Source organism: Pelodiscus sinensis, chromosome 29 (genome assembly GCF_049634645.1).
Source record: "Pelodiscus sinensis isolate JC-2024 chromosome 29, ASM4963464v1, whole genome shotgun sequence".
In the NCBI taxonomy this organism is placed as follows: domain Eukaryota; kingdom Metazoa; phylum Chordata; order Testudines; family Trionychidae; genus Pelodiscus; species Pelodiscus sinensis.
In genome coordinates, this window is record NC_134739.1 from 10,161,300 (window position 1) to 10,177,971 (window position 16,672).

General features: G+C 45.8%; 1 protein-coding gene across 1 annotated transcript; it reads left to right on the forward strand.

Moving 5' to 3' along the window:
* Positions 1 to 7,939: 7,939 nt before the first annotated feature.
* LOC102453628 (keratin, type I cytoskeletal 19-like) lies at positions 7,940 to 14,331 on the forward strand. Its single transcript, XM_006114296.4, has 8 exons — positions 7,940 to 8,600; positions 9,428 to 9,510; positions 10,304 to 10,460; positions 11,930 to 12,091; positions 12,563 to 12,688; positions 12,920 to 13,146; positions 13,649 to 13,791; positions 13,943 to 14,331. The coding sequence occupies exons 1-8, from the start codon at positions 8,028 to 8,030 to the stop codon at positions 13,966 to 13,968; spliced, it is 1,497 nt and encodes a 498-aa protein (XP_006114358.2). The 5' UTR covers positions 7,940 to 8,027; the 3' UTR covers positions 13,969 to 14,331.
* The last annotated feature ends 2,341 nt before the right edge of the window (positions 14,332 to 16,672 follow it).

Consider the following 16,672-nt stretch of genomic DNA (forward strand, 5'->3'; position numbering starts at 1 on the left):
CACGGCTCCCCTACAGCACTGAGGAGCATGCACTGGCACTCTACCCCCACACTGCTGTTCCACCATGGGGCTGGATCACACAGAAACTACTAGGGGATCAACCACCCCTGACCCAAAAAAGGTTCCCCGTTCCTGTACTATGGTAATCGTATCAAATATGTCGCACCTTATACTGCAGTATGTCCAGAGCATATGCAGGGTCCTCCGGAATGAGGAAGAATTTGAGGAAGCCATGAACAGACGCTTGTGTGAAGCACTTGAGTTGAGCAATTGGCAGATGCTGGTGGCAGTTGATCCTTGACACAGTGGAATCCCGGTTCTGGTGCTGCGAGATAAGCACAGACTGGTGGGACCACATAGTTATGCAGCTGTGGGATGATCCACAGTGGCTGCAAGACTTTCACATGAGTAAGGCCACTTTGGTGGAAGTTTGCAAATTGTTTTCCCCCACCATGAAGCACAGTTCCAGAATGAGACTTGCTCTGACGGTTGAGAAGCGAGTGGCAATAGCCCTGCAGAAACCTGCAATGCCAGACAGCTACCAATCAGTTGGAAATCAGTTCAGAGTGGAGAAATCTACAGTGGGGACTGCTGTGATCCAAGTAGCTAAGGCAATCAATACCCTTCTGCTACAAAGTGCAGTGATTCTGGGAAACACGCAGGACATAGTGGAGGGATTTGTCACAATGGGGTGGGGCACGAAACGCCATCCTATCATGGCACCCAACCACTCTGCCAAAGAGTACATAAACCTCAAGGGGTAATTCCTGATGGTGCTGCCGACACTGATGGATCACAAAGGCCATTTCACCGACATTGCTGTGGGTTGGTCATGAAAGGTACCTCTTTAGAAACTCTGGTCTCTTCAGGAAGCTGCAAGATGGCACTTTCTTTCCAGACTGGAAAATGAACATCAGAGGTGTTGAAATGCCAATAGCGATCCTTGGAGATCCAGACTACCCCTTGCTCCCATGGCTCATGAAGCCGTACACAGGCATCCTGGACCGCAGTATGGAGAAGTTCAACTACAGACGAAGCAAGTGCAGAATGGTGGTAGGATGTGCTTTTGGAAGTTTAAAGGAAGGGTTTTGCAATTGATGGACTAGGTTAGACTTCAGTGAAAGCAACATCCCCATTGTCGTAGCAGCCTGCTGTGTGCTCCGTAATATCTGTAAAAGTAAAGGAGAAAATTGTAGGCCATGGTACGTGTGTGGGGGGCCACACACAACTCCTAGCTACTAATCATGATGAGCCAGACGCCAGGGCAATAAGGAGAGCATATTGAGGGGCACTGAAAATCAGAGATGCTTTGAAAAACAGCTTTGTGAACGGCCAGGCAGTGGTATGACAGTCATGCGTGTTGCTCTTAAGGAGGTGCCCCCTGCCTAAAGTCTGCTTGCCTATAAACCCTCCTCCGCATGCAACTCAAGCAATAACGATACTGTTGCTGAGAAATCCGGCGTTTTTATTAAAGGGAACACAAGGACAGAAAAGGAGCTCAGGGTGGAAACTTCAGGCATGTGGGGGTTGGGTGGGGTGGGGATAAGGGATAGCGATGTATTACAATTCCTCTGTTCAGCAAGCACACAGGTGTGAAAATGAAAGCTTTTTGTTCTGGGACATATCCCTGCAGGCTGAATGTGCATCTGGCTCTCCTATGAGTCTACCAGGCATGTCATCCGTTCCACCATGACTCTCAAGACGTTCTCCTGTGTCTTCACGTCGCGTTTCCTGCATGCTCTCCCGTCCTCATGCTCTGTTTGCATTTCTTGCAACAGCATTCTCCACTCATGGAACTGCGCCGTGTCCAAGCGAGTGGATTGCATGTGCTCATTGAACATGTCGCCTGGATTACATTTTTGTCTTTGGATCTGTGCTAGCCACACAGCTGGAGGAGGCAGCCTGCGGGAAGTGGGTAGCAGGCTCGTTGTTGCACCTGCTATAATGAAACGTGAAGGACAGACTTTATAGGAGATACCTTGTGAAACGCTGAACCTAATCTCTTAGCATAAAGGAACATCTGTCTAAGACAGTGGTTCTCAACTCGTTTCAGTCCACGGACCACCAGGCCAATCAAAAAATGTTCGTGGACCACCTCCTTTTTGAGACATGATAAAAAAGAGCAGACAACGAACATTTTGGTTTGAAATTTATTTCTTACTAACAGATTTTTGGTGCCTGCCCACACCGTGTGACTTTGGACAATATTCCTGTGGACCACCGTAAAAGTCACCATGGACCACCAGTCGAGAACCACAGGTCTAAGATAACAGGCATGTGTTATGTACACGGCCAAAGTTATGCTTTTAAGCACCCACTATGCAGCAGGTATACCCCAGTGATGTTAAGGGAGCAGCTGAACTTGGTTTGGTGGCAGGCACAGTAAGGGACAGGTCGGGGCTCGCTCTTTTGTTTCTTCTTTGAAACATGTGTGACACTGTGCTTGCAAACAGCAGCTCCCACAGCTAGGCAAGTGTCTGCATTTGAAAAGGGGGGCCAAGTGTTGTAGCAGAGGGGCTGGGCAGGGGCTCATGTAGTGTCCGTGTATTTGGCACCCCTCCCTCCAGAAAGTGCAATTAAAGAGACTGTCAATGGGAAGGGGGAGGGTGCCCAGAGGGATAGGGAACAGATGCTGACGGAATGTGGCCAGAAACCGGACCTTACTCTGCAGTGATGCCAGACCGCTTCCTTGCGGGCTTGGCGAGGAAGGCGTCCTGCTGTGGAGGACGGTAGAAGGCCGGCGTCCCCAGCAACCTTGCGAGAAGGCTTAAGGAGTGCCACTCTGGCAGTTTTATGGAGATGTGCAAAGGGAGGATTACTGCTCTATCTCCAGAACAAGCTGGTCGGGGAGCCCCTGCTGTGTGGGCACAGTGGCTACCACACCCCACGGCCTTAACCCATTTGTAGCACGATTCCAAATGTGAACTCCTCAGAAGTGGAGGGTCTGGCAACGAGCTGTCCTGGGAGGAGGGGACTGGCTCCAAAGTTATAGAAAGGGTCCTGGCTGTCGGTGAGACCCAGTGCTCTGCTTGCCTGGTGACCATCCTGCTCCTCAGTCACTCTGTTGAGTCACTGAAGAGTCACTTGGGAGGTATCCACAGATTCCTCTGTCTTCCGGTACGCCTGCCTGAGCTCCTTTATCTTCACGTGGTACTCCTGAGCCCTGGGTCCCTTTTCCACCATGTGCTGTCCGATCTTGGCATACATATCTATGTTTCTTTTGTTGCTTTTTAGTTCTGCCTGAGCTGATTCCTCTCTCCACTCAGCACTGAGGTCCAGGATCTCCTGCCCATGCCATGCTGGTGCTTGTTTGCAACCCTGGGAACTCCTGGCCAGGTGTGCTGCCTGCTCTGAGGTCCGCTCGCTACGCTGGCCAATCAGGAAATTACATTCAAATTTCCCCAGGTCTCTTCCTGTGCATCTGGAGAGTTGAAAATGCTGACCAGGGTGGTCACATGGGGGCACTGTGGGATACCTCCCCGATGCCAGAACTGTTGATTCTCACTGCGCTGCATCTGCATTACCCTAAAGTCGACCATGTACAACTGAATTTACTGATACTCCTTGGCTGCGTCTAGACTGGCAAGTTTTTCTGCAAAAGCAGCTGCTTTTACAGAAAAACTTGCCAACTGTCTACACTGGCCGCTTGAATTTCTGCAAGAACACTGACTTCCTACTGTCTGAAATCAGTGCTTCTTGCGGAAATGCTATGCTGTTCCCATTCGGGCAAAATTCCTTTTGGGCAAAGCTTTTGCGCAAAATTGCCAGTATAGACAGATCAGATTTGTTTTGCGCAAAAAAGCCCTGATCACGAAAATGGCGATCGGGGCTTTTTTGTGGATAAGCACGTCTAGATTGGCATGGACGCTTTTCCACAAAAAGTGCTTTTGCGGAAAAGCGTCTGTGCCTATCTAGACGCTCTTTTCTGCAAATGCTTTTAATGGAAAACTTTTCCGTTAAAAGCATTTGCGGAAAATCATGCCAGTCTAGATGTAGCCCTTGTGAAAAGCAGAAGTACCAAAATTGACTTTAACAGCCCTCAAAGTCAACAGAACGGGCTTCGTCTGGAAAATCAACCTAATGCGGCTAAGTTCGACCTAAACTCCTAACGTAAATCAGGCCTCAATGTGGTATTGACAATGTTTCCTTGTTTGCGCTGCAAGTAATTCAGGCAAGATTTGCTGTGCTGACAAGAAAGTGGAACTCTATAATGCTGAAATTATATTCCTGAAAGAGGGAACTGAATGTTACTCCATCCACATAAGCTGTATCTGGTAGACAGCTCCTGGGTAATTCCTTCAGGGAGCCCACACAGCATAACCAAAGCAATAAAAGTATTACATTAATTTCTGTTTGGCCTCAGAGCCTCACCCTGACTCCAATTATACTCCAAAGTACAAACGATGAAAAGCTGTTTTTCCTCTTTACAGCTTTCCTCGGAACTGTGTCTTTGCTGACTGGCGCTTGGGGAGTGAATAGGGCACATTTCTGAAGTGAGGATGGGCTTGTGTTTAAGGCACTGTTGACTGATTCAGGAGTGCATGTAATTCTTGGCTCTGACACAGCTTCATACTGTGACCTTGAGGAAGTCACTTCATCTGCCTGTACACTGATTATTGGGGGTTCCCATGTATGGTATAACTAACGAATGTGGCAGGGCACCTAGAGGCTTGTGATAGATGTCCCTTTTGTCATTTAAAATCTAAGTAAATCAATCCACTTCAAGGGGGGTCATAGTTTCCTTATTTATACAAATGGGATGATGATTAGCCCATAAATATTTGGGAAGCATATTATGGGATGAGAGCCATACAAATTCGTAATATAGATAGCTATTCCTAGTGGCAAACTGGAGATGGTTGAGAGGTGTGAATGTGGAGGGACTGTCCTTCAGATCCTAGAAGAGAAGGGCTTGGAGCATTAGGTGTTTACAATGGCAAGAAGTTTTGGAGGAACCCTTATTTCTATGGAATCCCTTTTTCAGCACGGCAACATGATATATGAATTTAGCCTCTCCTTACACAGAGGCTGTGTCTACATTGGCACCCTTTTCCACAAAAGGGATGCTAATGAGACACTTCGGAATTGCAAATGCCGTGGGGGATTTAAATATCCCCCGCGGCATTTGCATGAACATGGCTGCCGCTTTTTTCCGGCCCGGGGTTTTGCCGGAGAAAAGCGCCAGTCTAGACGGGATCTTGCAGAAAATAAACCCTTTTCCGAAAGATCCCTTATTCCTACTTTCAAGTAGGAACGAGGTGTACAGGTAGTTCGGAATAGGAAGCCTAATCCGAACTACCTAGTCCGACCTAGCCGGCATTTAAAAATGGCGGCGCCCGGCAACATGCAAATGAAGCCTGGGAAATTCAAGTCCCGGGCTTTATTTGCAACTCCGGTTAGTGTAGACATACCCCCAGAGAGTTTCTGAATGCTCCTAAATATGGCTATGTCTAGATTGCAGGCTTCTTTCGGAAGAAGCTTTTCCACAAGAGATCTTCTGAAAAAACTTCTGAAAGAGAAAGTCCACACTGCCAAAGCACATCGAAAAAGTGATCTGCTTTTTCGAAAACTAAAGTCCACACTGAATGGACGCTATCTTGTGTTTAAGCTGTGATTACTGTGGATGGAGTGGCCACTAGGGCACCTGTGCTTTTTCCTCTTTCCTCTGCTTTTGAAAGAACTCCCTCTTCCCCATCCACACACGCCTTTTCCTGAAAGAGCTCTTTTGTAAAAAGGGTTCTTCCTCGTAGAAAGAAGTTTACCAATGTCGGAAAACCTCCTGTGTTCTTTCAACCTTTTTTTGAAAGAACACAAGTTCAGTGTGGACATAAGTGAAGGGATTTTTTTTTTTGGAAAAACAACTGTTTTTCAAAAAAAACTCTGCAGTGTAGACATAGCCTATGTTAGGGCTTGCAGAACCTAGCATAATATCTCATGCTAGAGAATCTCTTGTCCCCCAATGCCTGGACTTGTCCTTTCCCTACAGGAGCTCCCTGAACCTGGAGATGGACTCTGCAGCCGGGAAAAGGATTCCTGATGGCAGCTTCCCCCTCTCCCTCCCGCCCCTCTGGCCGCCTTTCCCAGGCCCTTAGCAGCTGGGTGGGGAGTTCTGCTTCTTTCCTGAGTTCCTGTCCCTCTGGGAGCTGACTGATTCTGGCTGGGTGTAAATAATCCTACTAATTTTGCAAAGAAGCCCCTCTTTTCTGGAGTGGCAGCTGACACCTTCTCTAACAGCAGCACAATCTATATAAATGAGGGTTCATCTCAACTTCTCCCTTACAGTGCTCACTGGGGAGGAAGGGAAGGTGAGACAAAGTCTAATTACAATGAATAGCTGCTTATAAATGTCCATCTATTAGGGAACGTGCACCTTTGTGCGCTTGAAAAGAAAAGGATTTTAGCATTAGGATGTTAGGGTACGTCTACAGTAGCTCGTTAGTTCGAGCTGGGTAGGGTAATGAGGGCAAGCGGAGTTGCAAATGAAGCCCAGGATTTAAATATCCCAGGCTTCATTTGCATGTTCCCGGGCGCCGTAGAGTGAGGAGTAACGGGAGTTCGAATTAGGATCTTTAATTCGAACTACCTACTCCGTGTCGCGTGTAGCCGCAGGCACAGAGTTCGGACTAAGGGGGATTTAAAAATGGTGGCCCCCGGGAACATGCAAAGGAAGCCCGGGATATTTAAATCCCGGGCTTCATTTGCAACTCCGCTTGCCTTCATTACTTTACCTAGCTCGAACTAACGAGCTAGTGTAGACGTATCCTTACTGGCCTTTTGAGTAGTATGTCAGTTCTCTAGATCTTCTTCTAGTTTTCACCTGCGTATCACAGCGGTACTGCTGCCCGCGCTCTCGGAGCAAATCAGAATGTATTGGCACCAGTTACTACGACGTTCAGAAATGAGGACAGCTCTTCCCACTTTAATTTCTTGCTCAGTATAGATTTGTAGACATTAGTATTGGAAAAAACCTATTTGGTCACATCTAGTCCATCGCCTGGCACTATCAGCAATACAGTTTTACATTACATTCTCTATATCATAAATTCCAGAATTTTTCCATACACACATATTAACAGAAAAATTGGCCATACACAACCCCACACCCATTCACCACTGCATGGAACATCTTCCCTTCAACTCAGAGGCACAAAACAACCTGGTGGCAACTACAGCAATTGCTCATACGGGGAAAGTAACATTAGGAAAGTATTTCACATATTTTTCACTTATTTTAATGACCGTTTCCAGCTTAACCCAAGGTGAAGGAGGAACCAATTAATAAGCCAGCTCTCCACAGACTACATGTAAGTGTTCTTTGTGGCTCATTGGGATGCATGGACTATATTTGGGAACCCCTGCTCCACTTCTTCAACTGCCACAATTTAACAATTTTATGTATTAGAAGTGTACTGAACTTCAGATCCACCAATGTACCAAGGAAAGATCTGAATATCTGTGTCACGGTGTCTCAGATCTTTCCATTAAGAGGTTGATCATGGTTTTCACTTTACTAAAGCATGACTACATATTTATTCATTCATTTATTTTGATCTTCTATGTCTACACCCTAACACCTCATATGGAAAACAGGCTAGTAAAGTAAAACAATTGAAATTAAATAATAACAGATAAAGCACACTCTGTTGTAAGAAGTTGCATTATTTCTTCCTTGTATATAATTTAGGGCAGTGTTTTTCCTGGCTTCTTCTTGTAAAATATTCATCATAAAAAAAAGCTGATGATTCATGGAATATCATTGTGAGTGTATATTTGGAACTAGCTGCTAAAGTGTAAATTAACGTCCTTGTGTACTGGGATTTCTGGAGGGGAACTGCCTTTGGGGAATTATCCTTGGCATAAACAGCAAGACTAGCCATCCCCATGGGAAGAAGAAACACCCTATTGGTGACTCCCACTGGGGAAGGTATAAATAGTGATCAGTGAGGACAGAAAACGTGCAGTCTGAATTCGTATCAAGCTGTGCCTCTTGCTTTGGGCTTTGGGTTGGATTCTTAACTGCCGTCACTATGAGCTACAGCACCAAGCAGACTGTTACTCTCACTACCAAAGGGAGGAGTAGTGGTGGTAGCTGCGTGGTTGGAGGTGGTGGTGCAGGAAAGATCTCTTCCGTTTCTTCTGGGAGATATGGCTCCTGTGGGCTAGGCAGTGGTAGAGGCTTTTCGTGCAGGAGTTTTAGTGGTGGTGCTGGTAGTTTTTCTGGAGGTAGCTGTGGAGGTGTCTTCGGAGGAGGTCTCCCAGGATACAGCTGTGGAGGTTGTCCTGGTGTTGGGTTGAGCGGTGGTGCTTCCCATTGTGGCTATGGAGGTGGTTTTGGTGGTGGCTTTGGTGCTGCAGTCAGTGGTGGCTTTCTTGGCGGTGGTGTTTGTGGAGATGGTGCATTTGTCACCTGTGATGAAAAGCTGACCATGCAGAACCTCAATGACCGCCTGGCTTCGTACCTGGACAAGGTGCGATGCTTGGAGGAAGAAAACGCTGCCCTTGAGTGTAAAATCAGGGAGTGGTATGCCCAGCATGGGCACTCTGGTTTACCAAAGGACTACAGCTGCTACCACAAGGAAATAGAAGATCTTCAAAATCAGGTAAATATCCTGTTACACATTTCCTGCACGTGCACTGACCAGGTCTAGATTGTTCCCTGGCTATGTAACCTTTTCCTCTTTGTACAAGCCTGGCCGAGAAAAGGCTGATTGTGAACGGACTCAGGAGTTTTCACACCCTCACTCATATTCATAAGAGCAGTTGCCTTAAATTTATGTCTGCAAAGAACATTTTACAAAAGTGAAATAATGCCTCTCTGAACAGCAACAGGATCTGAACACAGGCTCAAGTGAAGATCTTACCTTGGGGAATACAGCTGAGAAAATATGTTTTAATATATTTATGACCAAAACAAAGCTGAAAAGATAAATTCATTCATTAATCTACTGAAATATCCTCATTATTACCTTTTATCTTATCATCAGTTTTCCCAGATTTTAATTAAAATGTTAATTATATTTCAACCAAGTTTGAGCTTCTATAGAAAGTAGGGGTGGAGAAGAGGAATATTCCCCTAAAAAATAAGAAAAATATAATACTTTGTCACCAATGGGTTTGAATGAACTCTAGACCAACTTTGAAAATGAGAGGTTTGTTATAGGAGGTACCAGAGAGCACTAAGTATAATTTCAAAGTCACTAGTATTTTAACTGTATTTTTGCAACTTTATTCCTTTTATCTATTTCATTGCACACACTCGGATATTTCTCAATTTTTTCTCCTGAGATCTGAAATCTTCTGTGCTTCCTCTCTATCGGAAATTGAATACTGAGAGAGTACGGAGACTGAAATTTGCAATGTGACACTGAGTGTAAGTGCGTGAAGAGACTTAAGGGCTGAGAGTCTCCTGGACCCTCTTCTTTTCCAGATTGTTTGTGCAACCCTTGACAACAACAAGATCATTCTGAACATTGATAACAGCAGGATGGCAGCTGATGACTTCAGACTGAAGTGAGTACCGTTCTCTACAAAAAACAACCATTCACCACTTTCCCCTTTTATCCTATTCCCAAAGTAAGAAATCTCCCAAGGGGTGGGGGATTTTATTATTATAAATTATTTGTATTAGAGCAGCAGCTATTAAGTTCTGTGAAGGCCCGGAACCCCATTGTGCTAGCACTGTATACACACAAGTCAAACTGTTATACATCCCACTGAAAGAGCCGATAATCCCAGCAGAGTACAAGACATCAATGGATACGTAAAGACCAATGTAAGAGAATAAGAGATCTCACAGGTTGTGGTCTCGAATTTGACATGTGCCTTCTGTCTTTGATATTAGAAGTGCCCAGAAGAGGGGCATTTCTAGGACAGAGAGTTTGAAGCAAAGAGTTGGTTGTGAGGCTTGAGGGGGCTAAAATATAGGGACAGGTGATGTAAGTTTGCATGCATCCCTTGAAGGCAATGGAGCTACGCAGATTTATATCAGTGGAGAGTCCGGCCCACCGATATTTAAAAAAAAGAAGAGTTCAGATTATTCCCCAGGGCAAGTGCAGAGAACGGAGGTCTTGTAGCAGTATAGTAAAGAAGGTCTTTTATGAAGCAAACACAAAATCCTAGACCCTGCCTTTGAACACCCAGAGAGACCGGACAGCGGACAGGCTGTGTTCTATTTAAGCCCAGACAGAGACGTAACATTGGCAGAAGGGACACACAAACTCAATATAATCCGAGAGAGCCTGCCAGGAGGCCTGAGCGGTGGGCTCGGGGGCTGACTTTTCTGTGCTTCTTGTCCATGGCGTAGGTATGAGACTGAGCTGGCCCTTCGCCAGAGTGTGGAGGCTGATATTAACGGCTTACGCCGCGTTCTGGATGAGCTGACCCTGTGCAGGTCTGACCTGGAGGCGCAGCTCGAATGCCTGAAGGAAGAGCTGTGCTGTCTGAAGAAGAACCACGAGGAGGTAGGGTCCCATTGAGCTAACAGAATGTATGTTGCATATTACTTACAGCGGGGCTCTGAATTTGATTCTAACCCCCAACAGTACTGCCATTACAGCCAATAGACTATGAATGGAATACTTCCATTACAGCCAATAGACTATGAATGGAATACTGCCATTACAGCCAATAGAATATGAATGGAATACTGCCATTACAGCCAATAGACTATGAATGGAATACTGCCATTACAGCCAATAGACTATGAATGGAATACTGCCATTACAGCCAATAGAATATGAATGGAATACTGCCATTACAGCCAATAGAATATGATCTGCATTGCAGCCGTATTACTCCTTTCTCCAAACCCGTTTCCTAATCATATTCATTCGTATGTAACATACAAGGATGGTGGGTCCTATGCTGGAGTATTTGTCGCAAGCAGGCTAGGTCCTTCCCCTAAGGTTTGGGAGCAATGTAGGAACCATGGGAAGGAATGTGAAGCTTCTGGCAGCTCCTGGGCCCTGTAAAAGGGGAAGGAGAGAGCGCTATCACAGACACTAGCAGCGAGTTGGATAAACCATGCAGCAGCTTTGCCAATGGCTGATGATATCACTTGTCTCTTCTTTGCTATACTTCATCCACAGAACTTAACTCAAAACCCTTCATAAGCAACTAATCACTATTTAGAACATCCCTGTGTTGCTAGTATTATTCGCTGTGTTGTGAAGCCAGGCTATCCAAGAAATGGTTAAGGGAAATATCTTGTTCAAAATCTTTTGGAAATGCAGTAGCAGACCCATGAAACAAAAGGCAAGGAGCTCTAACCACTGGACCACACTCCCTTCCCTGAAAATGTAAATATAAAAGGAAAAATATAGAAAGAGCCAATATATTGTGACTTATCTACCTGAAAATTTACTTCTTTGTCAAAAGGTGATCTAAGATAAGGGAGCCTGTTACACTAGTGGCAACCTACTCAGGGAAATGACTTTCATTCATCAAACTTAATTCTGCTAAGGGATGTGTGCACCAAACATGGCAGTAAAAATGGGCTGACTGGATTTGGTGTATAGAAAAGACACACAAATGGTAACTGTTGTGAAAATATAAACTATTGGAAAGTGTAATGTAAAAATGATCATAGGAAAACAGCCTTTATGCATGATCCAGGGACACAAAGTCCCAGGCGGAAATGAAGAATAAAAAATGTCCTTTGTCTAAGTAAAAATAGTCAAGATTACATTAATTGGCTGTGATTAGCGACCACACATCCCTGAAAATACCCATTGGTTTTTATACCTCAGGAGCATTCAATGTAGAATTTAGCTTGGAAGTCCTCAGTGGAGAAGAGACAGGTGTTGTGAGTGTCTGAAATGGGCATCAGGATTAGCGGCTCCCTGACAGCGGCATGCTGCTCTCACGCGCCAAAGAACTCAACTCATATTTTCAATCTTTTTAACCAAGCCGATCTGGGCTATCTTTGCAGGAAATCATTTGTTTGAGAAACCAGTCCACTGGCGATGTCAGTGTGGAAGTCAACTCCAGTCCTGGACCAGATCTGAAGAAAATCCTAGATGAGATGAGGTGCCAGTATGAAACAATGATTGCTCAAAACTGCAAAGAGGTTGAGGATTGGTATGAATGCAAGGTAAGTCCTTCATGATGATAACTCCCTCAGGTGAAAATGCAGGAGCTATTCCAGAATCACATATGCTCACTGTGGGGAGATTTTATTCCTGTTTCATATGTTCTAAATATGATCTGCCTGGATGTGTAGTGCCCTCTGCATAGGGGAAGGAGGCCCAGCGTACACACAGTGTATGTTTCTCCTGGAATAACAGGGCTTGCTACATGTCATTATTGAGGTGTGTTGGCGGAACAGTGGGCGAACCTCTAGTTTAGGACAAAGGAGAATCACAGGTGAGGCTGTGAGGAGCCGTAGCATTAGAATCACAAGGGGAGTTCCAATCAATAGATGGGATTCATTCCCGTGTGCAGAAAACTTGCCCATCCCATCTGTCTTACATGTATTTTTAGCCACTGCTTTGTGCATTCACTAGACTCACCGGACAATTAAAAATCCCTCTGATGCTCTTTATTGTGTGTGTCTGTTTCTCAGATTGAGGAGGTGAATCGTGAGGTCATCACAAGCGGTCAGGAGGTGGAGTCGTGCAACAATCAGGTCTCCGAACTTCGACGTCAATTGCAGTGCCTGGAGATTGATCTGCAAGCCCATCTTAGCCAGGTAGGGATATTGTCATCAATGAAAGCTCAACTATGACACACTGATACCTGGATTTCTAGACTAATAGGGGACCAGCCAGGCCTTTCCTCTACGTAGCAGTGATGATGTAACTGACTGTTAGCAACAATTTGCTTTAATTTCTGCATTGGAAATATCCAGCTTTATGCATCCAAATGGGTTTAATTTGGTGCCTGGTTAAAGTACATGTGGCTTTATTCCTTCAATTCTTAGCGGGACAACCTGGAAGCCTCTTTAGCTGAAACCGAAAGTCGCTACAACGCCCACCTGTGCCAGTTACAACAACAGATCACCTGTGTGGAGCAGCAGCTGTCTGACTTGCGCGCAGAAATTGAGTCCCAGAATCACGAGTACAAGGTCCTTCTGGACGTCAAATGCCGACTGGAGCAGGAGATTCACACTTACCGCTGCCTGCTGGAAGGAGGACAGCGTGACATTATGTATGTAGGCTACAGACCCAGTGGGGAATAAAGCAAACACCTACATGCTCATCCCTGCATAAAGATGTAGCCTGAGCTTTTGCGAAAAGTTCAGTCACTCCTACTTTTATCCAAAGCACCTGGCATGTCCCCAACTCCATTTGCTTTTGAAACCAGCCAGCTCATTAATGAGGCAAAGATTTCCTGGTTTGGAAGCCAGGTGCAGAGCAGAATCTGTGTAAAATCTCTCCGGCAATGGAAGCCTACAGCTAATTCATCCTTTGGGGGGCAAAGCCAATAGGGAGACCGGCTGGCCTTGTAGTGATGTGCTGTTGCTGTGCTGCATGGAAGTCGTGAGCAAGGGCGCTGGCAGAAAGCCAAGGGAGGTGTACGGGCTGGGTCCTGGCTCCTTGCGGGACTGGTAGTGGGTGAGGACAGGTAGTCGCAGGGCTTTATTGAACCTACAATGCTGTTGCAGGGTTGGCTGCTGTTCCACTCACCAGACATTCTTTCCTTGCCACAGTGTTCCGGAAGGAGGGATCGGTGTCGGAAGTGGAGCTGGTAAATGCGCAGGAGGAGGAGGCGTTGTCATTAAATCATCCCACAGCTACTCTACCTCTTCCCACTGCCTCCCCCATGTCCCACCTTGCCACCCTGCTGAGAAGGGTGAGCACTGACTTCGGGTATCAGGGGGAATGTTTCTTTAGTCCTGTTCTCAGTAACAGGACGAGAGGGAAGCTACTGTCAAACGCTCACTTTCCAGGAAAGGTTTACACCCTCTCTAAGGAAAGTAACGGTTCTCTTTATCCCTCTGTAGGACACGGCAGAAAGATCTGTGACTAAGCAGAGAAACCAGCATCTTCCAGTGCAAGACCCACCAAGCAAAGAACCACCCAGGGACAAAGAGAGAGCTGACCTAATGCATTCGCTGTGGACCTAGGCAGAGTTGGAGAAGTGCTCTTTAGAATTACTCAAGGTTTCTAACATCAACTTTTCTGTTCTAAGGGGCCCATCTGATCTTTGGTCCACCTTCCTGCCTATTATGCTATTTGCTTCTTTTCTTTTGCAATTCTCTGTGTGTCTAATTACAATACTTACTTACTTGAGTTATCTGTACCGTGGTTGGTAATTTACAATCTGATGAAAAAGTATCTGTAATAAAACTTTGCTTTTGCCTGATGCAATCAAGAAACCTGTGTCTGGGAAATTATTTCCTCTATCCGACTTTTCCATGGTATCTGTTACTGGGTTAAACACAAAGCCATGTGCTCAGATTAGTCTGTCACATTGTATGGTAGTACCCCTAGGGAAGTGGTGGAAGGCCCACTACTGAATAATTGAAAACTGGTCTGGATTATAAACTAAGGAGAACAATCTTGGTTTGTCCATTCAGGCTGTGAGAATGCACTGTGATTTAGCAGGTTTTTTCTTGTCCTAATGTCTATGTATGTATCAGATTCTTCCTGAGCTAATATTCATTGTGAGGTCTCCTTGTACAGGGTTCATAGAATCATAGAATACTAGGACTGGAAGGGACCTCGAGAAGCCATCGCGTACAGTCTCCTGTCCTCATGGCAGGACCCAGTACTGTCTAGACCATCCCTGATAGACATTTATCTAATCTACTCTTAAATATCTCCAGAGATGGAGATTCCACAACCTCCCTAGACAATTTATTCCAGTGTTTAACCACCCTGATAGTTAGTAACTTTTTCCTAATGTCCAACCTCAAGCTCCCTTGCTGCAGTTTAAGCCCATTGCTTCTTGTTCTATCCTCAGAGGCGAGGAAGAACAATTTTTCTCCCTCCTCCTTGTGACACCCTTTTAGATACGGCCGCTCTCCTCGCTCAACACTTGGTCCGTAACTCGAACTGTTCGTAACTCGGATCCTATTTAGTTACACGCGACTGTGCTGTTTGTAAGCGCGGGTCGCATTCGTAACTCGGGGACCGCCTTTACAACCGCTCTATGGGAGCTTTGGCCGTAACTGCGAATGGTCGTAACTCGACCGTTCGCAACTTGGGGAGCGGCTGTACCTGAAAACTGCTATTATTCCCCTCTCAATCTTCTCTTTTCCAAACTAAACAAGCCCAATTCTTTCAGTCTTCCTTCACAAGTCATGTTTTCTAGACCTTTAAGCAGTCTTGTTGCTCTTCTCTGAACCTTCTCCAATTTCTCCACATCTTTCTTGAAATGTGGCGCACAGAACTGGACACAATACTCCAGCTGAGGCCTAATCAAACTTTAAAAACTGTAGGTGGTGCACAGCCGTGCTGAGCACATCCTGGAAAATTTCCTGAAACATTCTACCTTTCAGCTCTCTGCATACGGTGGAGAATACACAAGTACCTCAGTATGTTGGGATGGGCTGTCTCTCATTGACAATCACCTCCTGTGACAGCGCAGTTGGGGTTACCCTGATCCGGCACCCCCACAGCAGCCAGAACAGTCTCCACCAGCCAGCAGAGTAGAGAGGGGTTTCTTGAGTTTCCAGAATACAGCACAGCATAGATGTGATGTGGCAATAGGATGCCCCAGAACTCTTACGGTGGGTTGCCTGAGCCCCTAGTCTCCAAGCCCCCTCCAGACTGTCTCCATCATGTTTCCAGCCCCTGACTAACTCTCGCCCTCCCCCTCCCCCGTACTTCCTTTGTTCCAACCTCCTTTCCTCCCGTCAGAACCAGTCAGGGCAGTGTCTGGACCCCCTGCTGGGCTGTGCTAACAGACAGGGCCAGTAGGGGACAGCCCAAGCCTAGCGACCGACCGGCAAGATGCCCCACTACATCATCCCCCCCCCAAATCTTTTCGAGTCAGGCATCCTGTCCCTATGCTAATACAAAATGCAAATTATGTGATGGAACCAGAAATTACTGTTAACGAACCCAAGAGAGCCACCTACAGGAAGGAAATAGAGGATGTTTGAGGAGAGCTCGTTTTTATCAGATACAGCATGTTACAAAGCAAGTCTCTCAGTCCCATAGACACACAGAACCATGCTTCGAAATTGAGCATTACTTATAAATGCAGAAACAGAGAAACTTTCCCTGGAGGAACACAGAAAACATGATATTTGGAAGGCAGCACCGATCTCTTTGGTCCGGTATCTAGTCTCTGGAAGTGGCCACTGCTGGAAGATTCAGAGGAATGTATAAAATTTTCATAGTATTAATTACACTATTCATTGGGAGGGATTGTCTTTCCAACCCCAGCTGGTGATCAGTTTGTGCCCCGTAACAACAGGTTTGACTGACAACCTGGGGAAGGATAATATTTTGGCTCTAACAGATCAACAGAGGAAGCAAGACCCCCCCTGCTATACAGGGAGCTAAGGGAGGTCAGGCAGTGAAAAGAATCCAGAGAATACAAACTTCTCGGCATGTGGTGAACATACTCTTCAAAACAGACCGAAGAATCTCAGCTCTTGCCAAGCCCAAACAAGAGTGTTTCCTTCCCGGCTTTTGCCAGAAGAAACAGTGTGCTCAGCTGGCGGCCTCTAGTGGTTAGCACAAGTGCACGGAAAATATCACACAAAGAAAACACCTTCTAA